The following is a 17,685-nucleotide window of genomic DNA, read 5'->3' as shown; positions in this document are numbered from 1 at the left end:
TCCCTATCATTTACAGAAACTTACCAAATGTCTGCTCACTTCTATCAGTATCACCCATGCTAGCAGCAGGTAACACCCCAAAACACTGAGGGAAAACTTCATCTATAAGGTATACATGTGCATACGTATCTGTGTTTTTACCTTTGGAAGGGGATCTCCAAACCCATGTGAGATGTTACTTTTTCCATCTTTGCAGCCTCCATTCATTGACGTGCTAGGCACTAGTGATAACATGTTGAGGAAAACTAAACAAGGATCCTGCATCTAAGGAAACTTACAGTCTAGTGGAAAAGACCAATAATTAAACTTACAAATACATGGGCAAGGAAAGGGTGCAATGGAGCACCTGAAAGAGGCATTTAGGAAAACCTGGAGAATCAGGCAGAGGGATCTTCCAGAAGAAAGAGAGAGAGAGAGAGAGAGAGAGAGAGAGAGAGAGAGAGCGAGCGTGAGCAGGGGAGGGTCAGAGAGAGAGGGAGTCACAGACTGAAACAGGCTCCAGGCTCTGAGCTGGCAGTCAGCACAGAGCCCGACGCGGGGCTCGAACCCACGAACCGCGAGATCATGACCTAAGCGAAAGTCGGACGCTTAACCGACTAAGCCACCCAGGCGCCCCCAGAAGAAAGGATATCTAAACCGAGCCCTCTGCAGTCAAAGCAGACATTAGCCTAGGGAAAGGGGCATGGTTGGTAGAGACGGGGGATCGGGAGATAGAGCAGCCTGGGCACAGGCCCAGAGGCCAAGAGAACAGAAGACATGAGAGGAACTTGCAGGACACAGTATATGTGGTGGGAGGTGGGAGGGAAGATCTGAGGATGTAAATAATGAAAAGGAAGGCTGGAGAGGCTAGGGGGACGTAGGATGTCTCATCACAGAGGACTTTATAACTCATGTTGAGGAACTTGGGCTTTATCTTCAGGGCCCAGAGTGGCTTTGAAGGATTTTAAATGCTTTTTTAAAAAAGTTATTTACTTATTTTGAGAGAAAGAGCATATGAGCAGGGGAGAGACAGAGAGAGAGGGAGAGAAAATCCCAAGCAGGCTCCGCACTGTCAGCACAGAGCCCGATGTGGGGCCAAACTCATGAACGATGAAATCCTGATTTGGGCTGAAATGAGTCGGAAGCTCAACCAACTGAGTCACACAGGAGCCCCTGAAGGATTTTAAATAGGCAAGTGACTTTATCAGATTTGCATTTTAGAGAGATCCCTCTGGAGATAGTGTGGAGAATAGATAATAGACAGTGTGGAAAAGCAAATTTGGATGAGAAAGGGGGAGAAGGGGGGAGATAATGGAGAAGAGGGGAGATAATTAGCTTAGTTTTAAACTAATTGACTTTGAAGTATCTACAGGATGTCCAGGTGGAGGTATCCAGTGGTGAGTGAGAGAGATGACCTGGAGAATGAGAAAGATCTGAACTGAAGATTTGGCATGGAAATAGTAATTGGACTTCACAGGTGAGGAAGGAAGAGATAGCCTGGGGTGGGAGTGGAGGACATGAAGAGACCAGGGGAAATCCTTGAGGACACCTAACACTGAGGGGACAGGTGAATATCTGAAGACAGTGACAGCAAAGTAGGAGGAGTATCGTCTTTTGCAGACTTCAATCTTCTCTGTGAGTTCCTGCAAGCAGATGGTGTCAACTCCGAGCTCTTCCAGTAATGCTTTCGGACAAAGCGTTAGATCCCCATCTATTGAAGAGGATGCTGTCCAAAGGTGGGTACATTACACAATTCAGTAGCAAAACGGTTGTAAACGCTTTCCTGACTACCCTTCCAGTCATAAAATAAACGCATTGCATCTTCTCAGATGCAGAGAGGGTGATAAGCCCTCCCAGAGAGGCAGGATTGTTGTCAGGGAAAATATTGGACTGTTTTGGCTCCTACCCAGTTTGGCATTTTCCTCTCCAGGAATTACAGTCACACTCAGTTTTGGCAAAGATGTTATTTCAGATCCTTCCCTTAATATACAGTCATGACATTTTCTAACTTTATAGACTACGTTTTCCATAAACCCATTCTTTGTTTCTACAACTTCATTTTCAGAAGGCATTTACACATGTGATAAATGTTGTGGGTAAAAAACGACTGATGGGTTCAGCAGTGTGTCAGAAACCAGGTCCTCTTTGATAGTCCCAAAGACACAAACTGAGAAAGCAGAAAAATAATCCAAACATCTACACTAAGTCTTGATGGGTTTTGAGGTTTGACAGACCTTAGTTTAAAACCAGAGTCCCACCAGTCACTCTCCGTGTGACTTTGAATATGTTCTCTAACTTTGGAGTCTTAGTTTCCTCACTTAAAATGAGGATAATACTACACTTACCTCGTAGGTTATTCGAAGAATTAGAAAAACATTTGTTGAGCTATTACCAGTTATCAGAGACTTCTCTAAGCACTTTCCCTGGATTAATTCATTTAGTTCTCCAAAGAGAAGTCTATTATTAAGACACTGAGAGATGAGATAATTTTTGTGAGGTTATACCATTCATAAGAGGTACAGCCAGAATTTGAACTCATTAGTCCAGAGAAGAGCTCTTAAACATTCTATTGTATTGTTTCTCTATATGTAGACCATCTAATATGGTACTGGATACATAATAGGTGCTGGACTTAATAAATGGTATCAGTTACTAATAATAAACAGAGCTTTTGATTTTGATGGGAATGACAAGTTCCATGGTACTCTTTCATCCAACTCTGATTCAGACTAGTATCTAAAAATACTTGAGTATATAAAGGTCTTTACACTATGTGTGAGAACAAATACCTTGGCTTGCAATAATTCTAGCAATGGACCAAAGCAGAAAGAAGTACAAAATATAGATTTCTCCTGGAACAAAATTATAATGAGGAAGTATTTCTCTGCTTTAAAAGCACTTCTTTCTCTGGTCTCTGGGGAGGGCAGCTAACATAATGAAGAAACATTATGGACATTGACTGGAGGCAGTTAAGGTTCTGATGCCAACATCCAGTGAAGTAGATTTCCTCTGTAAGTTCTGGCCACCGAAGCCTACCCAGTAGCCATTAATGTCAGGTAAAAGTCATTAGTATCCAACTGCCAGATATTTCTCCAAAAGAGTAATGCACTGCTTTCACAAGGGAGATATTCAGGGATGGCCTTCAGGTGGGTGGGGCCCAGATGGAGACATGTGAATGGGGGTGGACAAACCTACTTCTGAAACTCAGAACAACTCCATATTGAGGAAGCTATCTAGACCTTATGCCTAAATTCCATTGCTGAGCACAGAAAGCCTTTTACGTATTCACAAAAACAACACAAAACCCTCAAAAGGGAACAAAAACACACCTAGGAGCTTTTATCAACCACCTCCTCTGCAGGGATTAGTTGGTAAGTAAAAGGTCTTTAAAAACTAGTAAGTTCTAGGTAACTAAGACATGAGAAAGTTGATGGGAGAGAGATTAACACCAAAGAAAAAACCAAGTTTTGGCACTTGCGATGTTATCAAGGACTAACTGAAGCAATTAGCTCACTGTGGCCTCAGTTTCTATTACATTCAAAATCTAACAAGGGCTGAACACTCCTTATCATTGCATAGATTTAAATTTGCGAATAAAGGTGAGGGAAAAATAAATTTGCCAAGTTAGTCTTTTGCAGGAGTTTCCTTCCAAGGTTCTTTCTAGAATTCAGATAGTGGCACTAGGTAAATGACAGCATTAGAATGCAACCTGGTAGGATAACTGCATCAGTCCCAAAGACACTTACCTCAACTCACTCACATTTCTTTGAGGTGTCACCAATTATTTTTTCAAATATAATTTATTGTCAAGTTGGCTAACATACAGTGTGTAAAGTGTGCTCTTGGTTTTGGGGGGAGGCTCCCATGATTCACTGCTTACATACAACACCCAGTGCTCATTCCAACAAGTGCCCTCCTCAATGCCCATCACCCATTTTCCCCTCTCCCCCGAGGTGGCACCAATTATTAACAAATTAGACAATAGTATTGGAGTTGGTCTTGGGGGACTGATTCTATTTGCTTAAAAATATAGAGAAAAGCTGAGCTTTCTTCTTCTTCCTTTTTTGTCTGTAAAACGAGTATAGTATCTACTATTTAAAAAAATGAGGTGAGAATTAAATGAGATAATAATGGTGTAAAGAACTTGGCACATCATTTAATCTATCCCTGCCTGTAAGTCCTTGGTTGCTGAAGCCCTGGTGGGTAATGATTACCCCCTCAGAAGCACAGAACGCTCCTCAGCTGAAGCAAAGAGTGCCAAGATGCTCTGTAATGCTGGATCTTATTTGGCTTTGTTAGAAGCTATGTGACTTGCATAAAATCTTATTGCTGCCTACATATTTCCTCATGTTCACGAAGTACTCACCATTGCTTACTGTAATTCTGGTTCTAGTGAGTTAATAAATTATCCTGAGCCTCGTCCTTGGACAGAGAAGCCTTCCAATCATATATAAACAGCACTTGTTCTGAGGCACTCAAGGGCTAGCCTCGGGCAATTTGGAAGTAAAATACTGAAGCCGCTTATGACAATATAAATTTGCCTTCTCAGCAGTGTATCTTCTAATTTCCTTCTTTGCACACAAAAAATCTTCTGTTCCATCTGGTTTTTCTCTTGTGTTCAAAGATACATAACTCCATTTGCAAAGATAGAACCTGTAACCATCTTTTTTTCCATACCACCTGACTTTTTAGGCTGATTTCCAAACTTCTGAAGCCAGCAAATAATCCTTTTGTAAAAACTATCTGTCCACTATTTCTTGCTCTATTAAACAGAACAATTAAGATTGGGACTTTTAAACTAGTATATAGTGGTTTCCCCCCTAAATTCCTGACTGTCTGATATTAAACTATGTGGCATATTTTCTCCATAGAGAAAGCATATGATCAGAGAGGAAATGGCATTTAAAAAGGCAGGGCCTTAGAAACTCAAGTTAGTTAAGCCACCTGGGAGTCAGATAATCAAACAATGTGTTTATTTTATTTAATGTGGGTGCTCTTTCTGTATGAAATATAAGTATTTGGTATGTAGAAGGCACATGTAATTACACTCAACCATTAATGGATGCTGGCTCCCATTAAAACATTCTCCGCATCCTCCTGAGTGTAGGTTTGCTTTCCAGCTCAGTCTTACTACCTAAAACTGATTGATTACCTACTGTTCTACAGCAGAGGCCTCCTTGGAAGGGTACCACCCTATGATTTGGAAGCACAAGAGGAGCCCCCTGTTTAGTGGAAATCAGAGTTGCTGTTTCACAGTGCTGCACCAAGCAATTTATTTCAGTATGTTTGCTCCAGTGTATTTTGGACCTAGTAAACTTTGGTGACCTTAGAACAAGAGAATGCTGCCATTAGAAATCTAGCTCAAGTCCCTGACTTTACAAATTTACATAAAAATTAAAGGTCAAGACATAAGTTTACCAGTTACATACCTATTCGGTAGTGAAACCCAGATTGAAATGCACCACTGAGGTTTTGCAAGTATAATTTAATGCAGTTCTTTTAAAGAGAATGAGAGTGAAGTACCTGATCCGCTATGTTGGTGATACTGTGCTCTAAGCAGCATGCTGAGTGAGAATAGTTCAGCAGCTATTATAGAAATAAACAGACACACATTCTTAAGAATCGAATTCTTATGACATTTATATTTTCACAGTAACCATTTTTAATAACTCATCATCTTTATCTGATGACCTCTTTTATGACAACAACTAAGACGGTAATCCCCAATTTCAGTGACCTAGTAAAATTCAGATTCAAAGGAATGCAAATTCATTTTAACAATAAACACAGTGGGCAATGCACTAATTTTCTATGCTGCCATCACAAATTACCACAAACTTAGTGGCTTAAAAACAACATAAATTTATTTCCTTACAGTTCTGTAAGGCAGATGTCCAACACGGGTCTCAGGAGGTTACAATCGAGACGCCAGAAGGGCTGCATCCCTTTCTGGGAACTCCACTGGAGAATATTTCCTTGCTTTTCCAGTTTCTAGAGCCTGCCGTTAGTCCATGGCTGTCCCACCTTCCTCCATCGTCAAAGCCAGCAATATTAAAGCTCTGACTTTCCATTGTCACTTTATTAAAAGCTCTCCACTTTTAAGGACTTCTGTGAGTAAACTGGGTCCACCCAATAATCCAGGATAATCTCTCTGTCTCAGGGTCTATCCCCTCAAGCACACTTGCATAGCTCCTTTACCACGTATACACAAGTTCTGGTGATTAGGGCATGATACCTTCGGGGACCATTATTCTGCCTACCACATAAGCAGAAATAGCAAGATAAACATTTTTTTTATTATGCATCTTCTCTTCAGAAAAAATTATATAATTTAAATGTTTTTATAATAGGTACTATATACAGGGCAAGTATGTAGCCCAAATGAAACTTGGTACTGATTCAAACTCAGGAGAGATCATGGCATGCAAATTATTTCAACACTGGAGTGATGTCATATGAAACCCAACCTCTTTTTCATGAGATACTCCAATTTTAATTATCCCTTTCCTGGCATCATTTCCCTTCACCAAAACAAACAGGTATTTTCAATTCTAAGTCCAAAACAGATGAAAAAAGGATTTCAAATGTTTTATAACAGCTGACCCTATTCTTAAGTTTTTCCAAAGCATTTTGAGGCCTAAATATAATTTAGCATTTATTTCAAAAATTATATTTGTATAGGGTATTTTTAAGGTACATTAGAATTTAAAACACTGCTATCCAAAAAGTTCCTAATCAACCAAAAGAGGAAAAACCTATTATCATATAGCAAAGGGACAGCTAGACACACTGAGTGGGCTTTCAGTGCAATAGGTCTTAAGTGACTCTATTTTATAAGTATAACCTCTAAATAACTTTTCTGTATAAAAAGTCTTCAAAAATACATGTGGGAAGATTGTTATAGTTGTATCTGGTACACAAATATATTTTTCTAATGTAAAACACAAAATAAAATAAAAAGGCCTCTCCTGCAAATTGACAGTTTATAATGGACACCTTACAATAAGCAGCATGGGAGTCTGAGAAGCTTTCTATCCATTAGCAACTGAAGTGGAAGAAAGAAAACCTGTAGAGAGATAAGGGTCAACTTTGCCAAAACAGTTTCCATGTGTTTTAAAGTCTGTAAAAATGGAAAGGGATCTGCAAGCCCTTCTCACTCATACATTAAATATGCTTCATTTTTGTGTTCCTATAAAATGTCCCCAAAACAAGTATCATTCTATGAAGCAACCAAACATGTATTATTTCATACTGATATATTACATATCAGTAATGTTGCCTAATGTTCATCTAATGTTTCACACTAGTTTAGATAACCTTGTCTTCTAAGTCCCTGTCCAGTTCTTTTCTGTGTAGATTCCTATATTAAAGGAAGTTTGTCAACTCATTTTGTAAAGTGAAGAAAGAGTACAGTATTTTAAATTAAAGCTGTTTTTCTTTTTTATCCTGACTAGAAATTGATGCAAGGGACATTTCTAGAAATATGACAAGTGATCTCAAAGAGACTGTGTTCTGAAAGTTTACTTATAAGCCAAATATATTTTTTCCACAGAAAATGATTCCCAGATGCCAAGCTAGCCTATAGACATCAAATTAATCAATAGCCAAATGGTGGATAAAAATCAGCAGAAAATGCACTATAATTCTCAAATAATGAAACAACATGAATGCTAAATATTGACACTTCAGGAAATAACTTTTTATGTAATTTCTCTAAACTTACATATAAAATGAATTTAAGGTTCCTAGAATCTGTTAACACTGATTCTATTTCAGGATTTATTTGCTTTAAGCATGCTGTTTAGCACTATTCTCCTTTACTTACTAAGATTACATGACAATATTTAAAACAGCATAGGTCTGGTATGAAGTAAGCACTATAAAAATCATATATTATTTGAGCCTCATGATAACCAGGCAGCAACCTGAAGAGAAGGTAACAAAAGAGAGGATGTGTATCCATCCATGCAAAAAGAATTACCTGAGATGGTATTAACTATCATGTTTTCAAACCTTCCTTGCTAGAAAAACCTGTGTCTGAGGTCCCTGGAGGTCAAAACTAGGCAATTTAGTCAAAAGGTCACAGGCCTGGAGGAAAGGCTAACCAAAACCACCCTGTAGATGAAGGTAACCTTGTGAAGCAAGTGACACCTCAGAAAGCAGAAGGAATACAAGAACTGACTTGAAGCATTTAAGTAGATGGATCCAGCTCATTCTGCAGTAAGGGCTAAAAGGCCTTCCAGAGGAAGCAGGAGGGCATGGGCACCAGAGACCATCTCATGCTCATCTCTTGCTAAGTCTATGGGCCAGGCTGTTAAAAACAACGAATCATAAGCTGTTAGGACAAGGAAGAGATGGGCAGAGAATGGCAAGTGCTTGATCCTATTAACGAAAAGAAGTACAGGGAAGAATCATCATTGGACTCATCCAGTGGTTTGCAAACCTGATGAACATTAGAATCTCTGAGCCATGCCTTTACAATGCAGAGTCCTAGGCCCTTCTCCTTAAAGATTCTGACTGCATACATATGAATGATGATAATACTTGGCCAAATTTGTGAATTCATCAAATTATAGTCAGATCAATAGATTAGATTAACCTCTGGAGTAAAATTTACTTACAGAATTTTTCCAATTTATATTATCTCACAAAATAACACACAAAGCGGATTTAAAAACTACGCCCATAAATTGTACAACCACACATTTCCATACAACAAATAATATATGTAAATGTCTGAAAACATTTTTTAAAACCATAAATGCAAAGTAAGCAACATACAGCTTCTTTAGATATATAAAAGGTTTTCTAAAAAAAAATAGATAAATGTGCTTTCAAGTTTTAAAATTTGGAACTTAGAAAGTATATCTGATATTAATACTATAAATAAAATAAGACACTATATTTTTTATTTCAGAAAGTTCAAGTCTTTTCATAATTGAAGGAACTGCATAATCGATTAAACATTGTCAGCACTGTTTCCAAAATTTTGCATTAATTTTTTTAATGCAGCCATACACCTGAGTGCTCTGAATTATACAAACATATCCACTGGCAGTCTAGGACTCACCAACATTTACATTATGCTTCTTCAATAGAATCTGAGATGAGCCACTAGTAAAATAGGCTATAAGATTATTTAGATAGGATGATGAGTTGGTCTGTTGAACTCTAGAAGTCATAGAAGGAATTACATCTTTGAATTTACTTTTTACCAAATAAAATTCAGCGTTGTGCTAATCTGCCTTTGCATATTACTTGGAAAATGGCTATTAAGGCTTTATTGTAGAGGGGCACAAAAAGTATCCTACTGTGCACAACGCAAGATGGAGAAAAAAATGGTTTACAAAATACTGATGAACACCTAAGGGAATCCTGTTTTTTCCTTTCATTATGGACTTCTCGAAATCAAAGAGATATTTTTCAAATTAAAGTTACATTAAGAGTTTTTGGAAAATTAAATCCCTAGCTTAAGAACTTAAAATCTTTAGATTTAAAATAGGAATGAATGATTATAACTATGTTTGTTTGTTTTTTAAATGTTGCTTTGGGGATAAGTCTTGATTCAGTGATTTATACTTTCTAATAGCCGCTTCTTTGTTGGTTTACTATAAAATAATTCATTGTTACTGTGAGGACAATTTCTGATTCAATTCCAACGCTCTTGTATCTCCATGAGTTTTGGCATTGTTTACCAGCACCTAAGGGAAATCACATACAGGAACATTAGTATTTTGTTTATTAACAGTAACTGTAATTAAATCCATAGAAGCCAAGTATGCCAAAAGGCAGCAGGTAACATCAAACAGCACAAGAAAAAGTGACTATGTGCAATCTTTCCAGTCATTTTTGCTGAAATAAAATGTTCAGCCAAAGCCAACATCAAAGATAAGCACAATTTATTCAAATGCTCAATTAGTAAAGATGTAATATTATGATTGTTACCATCATCAGCACTGTATAAAATTGAAGGTTTCATTCGTGGCTTTGTTTACAATGCTGTCATCTCTAAACCCTTTCCCAAAAAAAACCATTTTATACACAGAACTGTGCAAGTGACACTCCTCTCCTTTAAAACCACAAGCTTAGAATTGAGATTCTAGATTCTAGGCTCTATCAAGAAACTTTGCAAGGTTTTCACCAATTCCACAAACTCAAAGATTTAATTTTGGTTGTTCATTTGACTACTAAAACTTTTGGTTGTTCCATGTTCAAACACTGCGAAGGGTCTGAGATTTTGATCTATTTGCAAGCTAACAAGTTAGCCTTGGATAGTGCCAAAAGATGCGACTCTCTTGGGTCAGAGACAATGTTTTTAACCACTCGCGATACAATAAATCGCATGAGCATCAAGACGTTTACATTTGTTTCCCTTGGCTCCTAAGACTCACAGGGGTGATACGTAGGGACGTATATAGTTTCCCACATACATTCAGGATCACATTTAAAAAAATGAACTCTGAACCTAGAAGACTTGAATCTTATATTTTTTGTTATTTTTTTTAAATGTTTATTTATTTATTTTGAGAGAGACAGAAAGAACGTGAGCAGGGGAGGGGCATAAAGACAGGGAAGGAGGGAGAGAATCCCAAGCAGGCTCCACGCAGAGCCCAACGTTGGGCTCAGTCTCATGACTGTGAGATCATGACCTGAGCCAAAATCAACAGTCAGATGCTTAACTGACTGAGCCACCCACACATCCTGAGACCTGAATCTTTTATAATGGGCAATAAATAGACATACCTTTTGGTTTGGAGGAAGACACTTATGTCGGTCTCCCAAGGCTTGAAAAGATGGTCTGGAACAAAGAGCAGTCAGACCATCTGCTCACAGGATGTTTAGAAATGCAAGGACAGCATGGAGAAGTGTCTTCCAGCATTCATAAAAGTTCTACCTTTTTGGTTTGCAATAGGATATTATAATGTCTTTCTCCAAGCATTGTTTTTATTAATATTTCTTTGATATTATAAGTTTCATTGACAGGCAAACAGTATTTCATATGTTGTAAGTATTTAAAAAGTTTCTCATTTACATTCATTTTATTTTAAAAATTAGAGGCTCAAGTTATGAGAAAACAATGTATGTGTTTTATATACTCTACTTTCTAAAAAGAATTTTAGATATACAAACAATTATGTTTATATATTTAGATACCAGAGCCATCATCCCATGAGGAGTAGAAACTGTCACATGCATCTTAAAGACAAGAAGTATAAATAATATTTCAAAGATAATATGAAGATCCCATTAAATTATGCTACTTCCAACCCTATCTTATTTATTTGCCTCCAGTGCAATGCTTATAAAAAACACCACAGCCAGCATCTAGCACCTTCATCAATACTTTCTTATTCTGCATGGTACATTAGGAGTACATGGTACTATTGGGAGTATCTATTAGGAGTATTAAATCAGTGGTTCTCAATGAGGAGCAATTACCAGTATCACCGGGTATGTCTAAAGATATTTTTGGTTGTCACAAGTTGGGTAAAGGAAGGCAGAAAGACCTACTGGCATCTAGTGTTTAGGGTGGTTAGGATGTTGCTCGACAGCCTACAATGCGCAGGACAGGACCCCTCACCCCTCCTCCAACAAAGGCCCAAAATGAAATATTGTGAATAAAATTAATGCCTTACATCAATAAGCTCGTAGTCATTTTTGGCATGTAAGTGTCTCAGCAGGTACCAACGTGCAGTTGATACAATAGACTTAGGATATCCAGGTTGATACACCACTCTTTCCAAAAGCCGCCGTGTCTCTCTGAAAAAGGGACTTACATTTAGTTCAAAGCATTTAAATTAATACAAGATATTTTATTTACTAGTCTCACACATATTATCTTTCTCATTCTTTTGCCCACATGGTGCTGATTACTTCATGATTTTTTTTTCATAGAATAAAGGTAATAATAATGGCTAACATTTTTTAGTGTTTATTATATGTTGGGTACTATGCTAAATGTTTTACACATGTGGTCACATTTAATATATGCAACCTTGTAAGGTTAGGTTGTGGTTAGTATTCCCATTTTGCATATAAGTAAATTAAGGTTCGTTTCAAATCAAAATAGGTTCCTATTTTATAAGCACTTCTGAGTGCTCTACCTCTAATTTTTTTTGAAAACAGACTGGAAACAAATAAATCCATAAGTAATACAAAGATAATTTACACTAAGTTCAAGGTGTATTATATCAGGCTTTTTAGTGTATGCTTTAAAGGACATGTACAATATGTGAACATATGTAATAGAACAGGCTGATTCACAATTGTGTTCTAAGTTTTTCTTTCCTAATTTACTAACATCTAAGACTCCAAAGCCTTCCAAACTTGTAGAAACAACACAAATTATAACTTAAGAAGTTCTGAATAGGGGGATCTTATAAGCAGCAATTGGTTTGAAGCAGAAACTAAACAACTTATCTTGAAGATGCTTCTACATAGAAATCACCATAATAAGCCCACTGTTTTTTCTTTGACTCTATGTTGATTTGGGCTGATTTTTGGTGGTGATCACATTGTGGGATATGCTAACAGATTACAGGCAGGTGGAGGCTAAGGCCTTAAGTTCATCCATCTCGAGCTTCAGCAGAAAGAGTTGATGAGGAAGTGTAAATTATAGCCTAAAACATTTCTTGGTGAAATTGCCATACAAAAAAAAAGATGACCAAAAATAAACAAATCATAAATGGTGCTGGAACTGGTGATTAGCCTTTAGTCTTAATTCTTCCTTCACTCCTATTTTGGGATGTTGATGTGACACATATTTATATGTATTATGCTCTCTGTCTTCACTACCTATCCTGTGCCAGTAACGTATGCTCCTAAACTACTGTCTTACCTACAGTTGCTTTGCATTATGCGTGATGTCCATTAGAGTCAGATATCATTCTCACAATTTCAAAATATTCTTTTATTTCATTCATATGACTTTTAAGTAGTTTTCTTCAAATTTATTTCTGATCCCATCCACACCCTCCAATAAAATAATCACTAAAATTATTACATTTTTATCTCAGAAACTTTGGGTTTTTCTAAGATATAAGAACCATGTTATTTATAACATGTCTCTATCTTTTCAATATTCATTAGTTTTTCATAGCTTATTGCCTTGCATGAACTTAGGACAATCTAGCTTTGAACTTGGGTCTTTTTGGCTTCTAGAATCCACAATGCAATGTTGTTGTATCTTAAGACAGCCAAACTCCCAGCCTATCTTTACTTGAAATGCTGTCATGCCCAGACTCTCATATTCTATGAACCAAACTATTTTTTGTAAAAGAAATGTAAGACTTCACTTTCTTCTTTATTTGGTTACTAGAACAGCTTTTCCAAAGTAGTAACGAATATATGAATAATACCAAGTTTGTTAGACTAACTTTAAATCTGTTTCCTAGAAGGACTGAAAGAGAAAAAGTATTTCCAAGAAAAAAAAAAGGGAACAAAGATTTTTCATACCTTGCTCCCATTTTGCGGTTGAATTGTAACAAAGCTTGTAAAAATACAGCCAATGGACAAAAGCAAAGTTTCAAGGCCTCAGTTGTTGCTTCTTGAACCAAAGATGACCAGTGATCATTGGCAGTATTAGCCTGTAAAAACATAAGACACATATTCAGTCAAAGCTTTCTTCAAGATGTTTACCTTAAAAGGATGCAATTCAACTCTCATTTATTGAATGCCTACTTGTCCAAGTCACCATGTAAATGCTACAGCGACCATGATTCTATAAAATGATTAAGATCTGATTTCTGTCCTTAAATAGCTTCAGAACAGGGCAGACTTTATTCCTTCAGAATAAAGGAAGGTTTCAAAGGGGAGACACCACTTAAAATACACTAAAATATTTATTAAAAGAAAATACACTACTCTGCTATGTAGGTGAATAAAATCTATCAGTTACTAAGCCTCTCGTTTACCAAATATACAAAACTCAATTTAACATGACTCTTCAACAGGCAGTGATAAATTCCCACATTCAAAATTTCTAAGGAGAGAGAAAAGACTAAAATGAAATATCTTAATAAAATCCCAACACAGAAAAAAAAAAAACGATACAAACAGATCAGAGATGAATTAAATTAAATTCATCAATACCAAGAAAATTTTTTAAGAATTTCACGTTACAAGGAAAATGTTAAGGTATCTATATATTACTTAGGTTGCAAACTGTAGTGTCTTACAATATGTGCTGATTCAGAAATAACAGATACTTGGGGCGCCTGGGTGGCTTAGTCGGTTAAGCGTCCGACTTTTGCTTAGGTCATGATCTCGCGGTTCGTGGGTTCGAGCCACGCGTTGGGGTCTGTGCTGACTGACAGCTCAGAGCCTGGAGCCTGTTTCAGTCTGTCACTCCCTCTCTCTCTGACCCTCCCCTGCTCATGCTGTCTCTCTCTCTCTCCTAGAAATAAATAAGACATTAAAAAAAAAAGAAATAACAGATACGAATTTCCTATGGAATAATAACTGAAGACAAAACGGTGAACAGTCCACCAAATTATGTTAGAAGGAAAAAAATGCACTTAAAGTCTTTCATAAAACCCTCAGATTATAACTAAGATTTCATAATTACAGGAATCTAGAATACACATCTTAATAAACTCAATAGAATGGGTCAATACATAGTCCATTTCAAACACTAAATTATAAAAAAAAAATTATAAGAAAATGTTAGGGCAATGAACAGTGCAGTACAGGCAAGAATATCTAGTGTAATCAAGGAAGAGGAAGCTATAAAGATAACATATTTGAAAACAGAGGACAGAGGTTGTGAGGCATCTTCTATAAAGATGGGAGCGGTGAGCCCTTGAGTACATCTGGCAAAGAAAAAACAGCAAGGCCCAAACTAACAAACTTAATCCCTAATATATTTTTAAAAATCAGTAACACAAAACTTTCACTCGTTGCTTTTATAATGTAATCTCATAAAATATTCTGTAAAGTTAGCCCAAAGATTATTATGGAAGGAAAAAGTATCTATGTATAACTGGTATATTAAACAACAGAATGCACATTTTTGTCTTCCACTGTGTCTTTAAGACTGATTATCTGAGGAAGCACTTTTCTTCTGTCCCTGGATATAAATTATAGTAGGTTCCATGACTCATATCCATTTTCCTCACGGTCATCACAAATAATCTTAATTAGAGTATCCTCTTCTCCTCAGTACTTCAATCTTCATTCAAAGGTACAGTTTGCACCCGACCCCCCCACAGTCCCCAGACAGGGTGTGGTTACAGGTAGCAGCAGCTGGCTTGCTCCTCCTCCCAACACTCTTAACTTTTCTGCTAACTGTAGTTTCAGACTGCTACTGAAATACTAGAAATCTGTATTTGACTGGTGTCACTGTAAGAGGATACTTCTAGGCACGACAGATATTTAAATCTCTTCTTCTCACCCAGACTTTGCTGGCTTTTATCCCAACTTCACAGGTAGTCTCTCTGTGGAGCCCAGTGCAAAATAAAAACATACGGCCCTTTGTTCAAAAATAATTACGAATTTCAAGATGGCAACTGCAAGGATTAAACCAGGAGTGGAGTCCTGAGCACACACAGAATGCACACCCGTGTGAAGCGGTCCTGTTCATCTGCAGTTCCACTAACCTGGACGAATATACATCTATTTCACTTACTCTCCACATCTTCAAAGCAATCTTGAGACCTCTCGTTTCCTCTGTACTGAGACCCTATCACTCCTCTAGGTGGCCCTACTGGATTGGATCTAAGATAATTCCTATACCAATCCACTTTCACACTGGACCACTCATTCCTGGCTCCAACAAACTCCAGGAGTGCCGTTGATCCCATGTCACAGGAATTCTTCACTCCCTGTTTCTCCTACCCAGGCATATATTGCTATTCACTTTTGGGATTCACCCACCATTGACCACTCTCTGCCAGGGCACAAACTTACTTTCCAAAACACTCTTTTTCTCTTTTCTAACACATCAAGTGGAGAGCCACAGCTTCTGAGGTTATGTCAGACACCTGTCCATATGCTACTAGACATGTGTCTCCAGGATCTCAGAGGCCATACATCAAAATCTCCCTTTAGGGACACATGGGTGGCTTAGCTGGTTAAGCATCCGACTTCAGCTCAGGTCATAATCTCACAATTTTATGAGTTCAAACCCCATGTCGGGCTCTGTGTTGACAGCTCAGAGCGTGGAGCCTGCTTTGGATTCCGTGTCTTCCTCCCTCTCTACTAATTCCTTGCTCTGTCTGTCTGTCTGTCTGTCTCTCTCTCAAAAATAAATAAAATTAAAACAAAATTTAAGAACCTCCCTTTCAATGGCAGAATTCAAAAAGATTCTTTTTTATTTCTGTTATTTATTTTTATTTATTTTTTTATTCTTCAACTATTTATCCCATAATCAGTTACCCTAGAGGATGAAACCCATTTGTGTATAGACTGAAAGCAAAAGATACACACCTTCTCCCTGCCTCACCTTTGTGGGCACTTGTGTGTGGAAATGTGCCATAGAGATGGAAAAGGTAACTGCTCTCCAAAAAAATTACTCTATAATCCTTCCCTAACTTCTAATCCAATTATAGTTTCCTTATAGGTTAGTCTTCCACTTACTTCAGAAGTCTGTACCTTTATCTTAGATCTTACTTTGGAATCTGTTCTCTCTGAAATCTGATACTTAATATCTTAGCTGAACCTTTTAATGTAATTTTCTTTCTTTCTTTTCTTTTTTTTTTTTACAAATAGTTTATTGTCAAATTAGTTTCCACATAACACTCAGTGCTCATCCCCACAAGTGTCCTCCTCCATGCCCATCCCCCCCTACCCCCCACATCCATCAGTCCTCAGTTTTTGTCAGCATTCAAGAGTCTCTCATGGTTTGCCTCTCTCCCTTTCCCCCACCATTTCCCCCCTTCTTCTTCCCCTTGTTCCTCCGTCAAGTTCCTCCTAATCCTCCTATACGTGCAAACATATGATATTTGTCCTTCTCTGCCTGACTTATTTCGCTCAGCAGAACACCCTCAAGGTCCATCCATGTTGCTACACATGGCCAGATTTCATTCTTTCTCATTGCCATGTAGTATTCCATGGTATAGATAAACCACATCTTCTGGATCCATTCAGCTGTTGATGGACACTTAGGCTCTTTCCATGTTTTAGCTATTGTAATTTTCTATCCATATATTATCTTACATTCAGTGCTCTCTCATAAAAGTGTAATTTTAATATAGTCATGCTCTGTATACTGCCAGCTGTTTACCATAGAAAAATGTGGCATCTCTTATATTCTATTTTTTATGTTTATTTATTTTTGAGAGAGACAGACAGAGACAGAGCATGAGTGGGGGAGGGGCAGAAAGAGAGGAAGACAGAATCTGAAGCAGGCTCCAGGCTCTGAGCTGCTAGCACAGAACCTGATGTGGGGCTTGAACCCACAAACTGCGAGATCATGACCTGAGTCGAAGCTGGACGCTCAACCGACTGAGCCACCCAGGGGTTCCTCTTATTTTCTTTTACAATAGATGTCCAGTGTCAAATATTATAATAAGAACAAATTAGATTTGGGTAGTGTTATAAGGGCACTTGTAAATATTTTATTTGACATTTAACCCTATAAGAAGGAAAAGTAGCATTATCATCTTTACTACTACTACTAGTGAAAAAAAATCTCTAAACTGTTTAATTGGCTGAAGTTTTCACAGGGAATAAACATTAGAACCAGAACCAAAGCTATTAGAGAAACTA

At 37.5% G+C, this 17,685-nt stretch overlaps 1 protein-coding gene across 1 annotated transcript in view; it reads right to left on the bottom strand.

Moving 5' to 3' along the window:
* Positions 1–5,601: 5,601 nt before the first annotated feature.
* Positions 5,602–17,685, bottom strand: part of SKIC3 (SKI3 subunit of superkiller complex) — an 81,611-nt gene continuing 69,527 nt past the window's right edge. Inside the window, exons 40-42 of the mRNA XM_077765225.1 lie at positions 13,435–13,565; positions 11,616–11,739; positions 5,602–9,680 (exon numbers count right to left, since the gene is read on the bottom strand). Of these exons, the coding sequence (XP_077621351.1) occupies positions 9,606–9,680; positions 11,616–11,739; positions 13,435–13,565 (330 nt within the window). The 3' untranslated portion in view covers positions 5,602–9,605. The remainder of the gene's footprint in view (positions 9,681–11,615; positions 11,740–13,434; positions 13,566–17,685) is intronic.

This window comes from Crocuta crocuta, unplaced genomic scaffold (assembly GCF_008692635.1).
Source record: "Crocuta crocuta isolate KB4526 unplaced genomic scaffold, BGI_CrCroc_1.0 scaffold645, whole genome shotgun sequence".
Lineage (NCBI taxonomy): Eukaryota > Metazoa > Chordata > Mammalia > Carnivora > Hyaenidae > Crocuta > Crocuta crocuta.
This window is presented reverse-complemented; position numbering and strand designations above follow the sequence as displayed.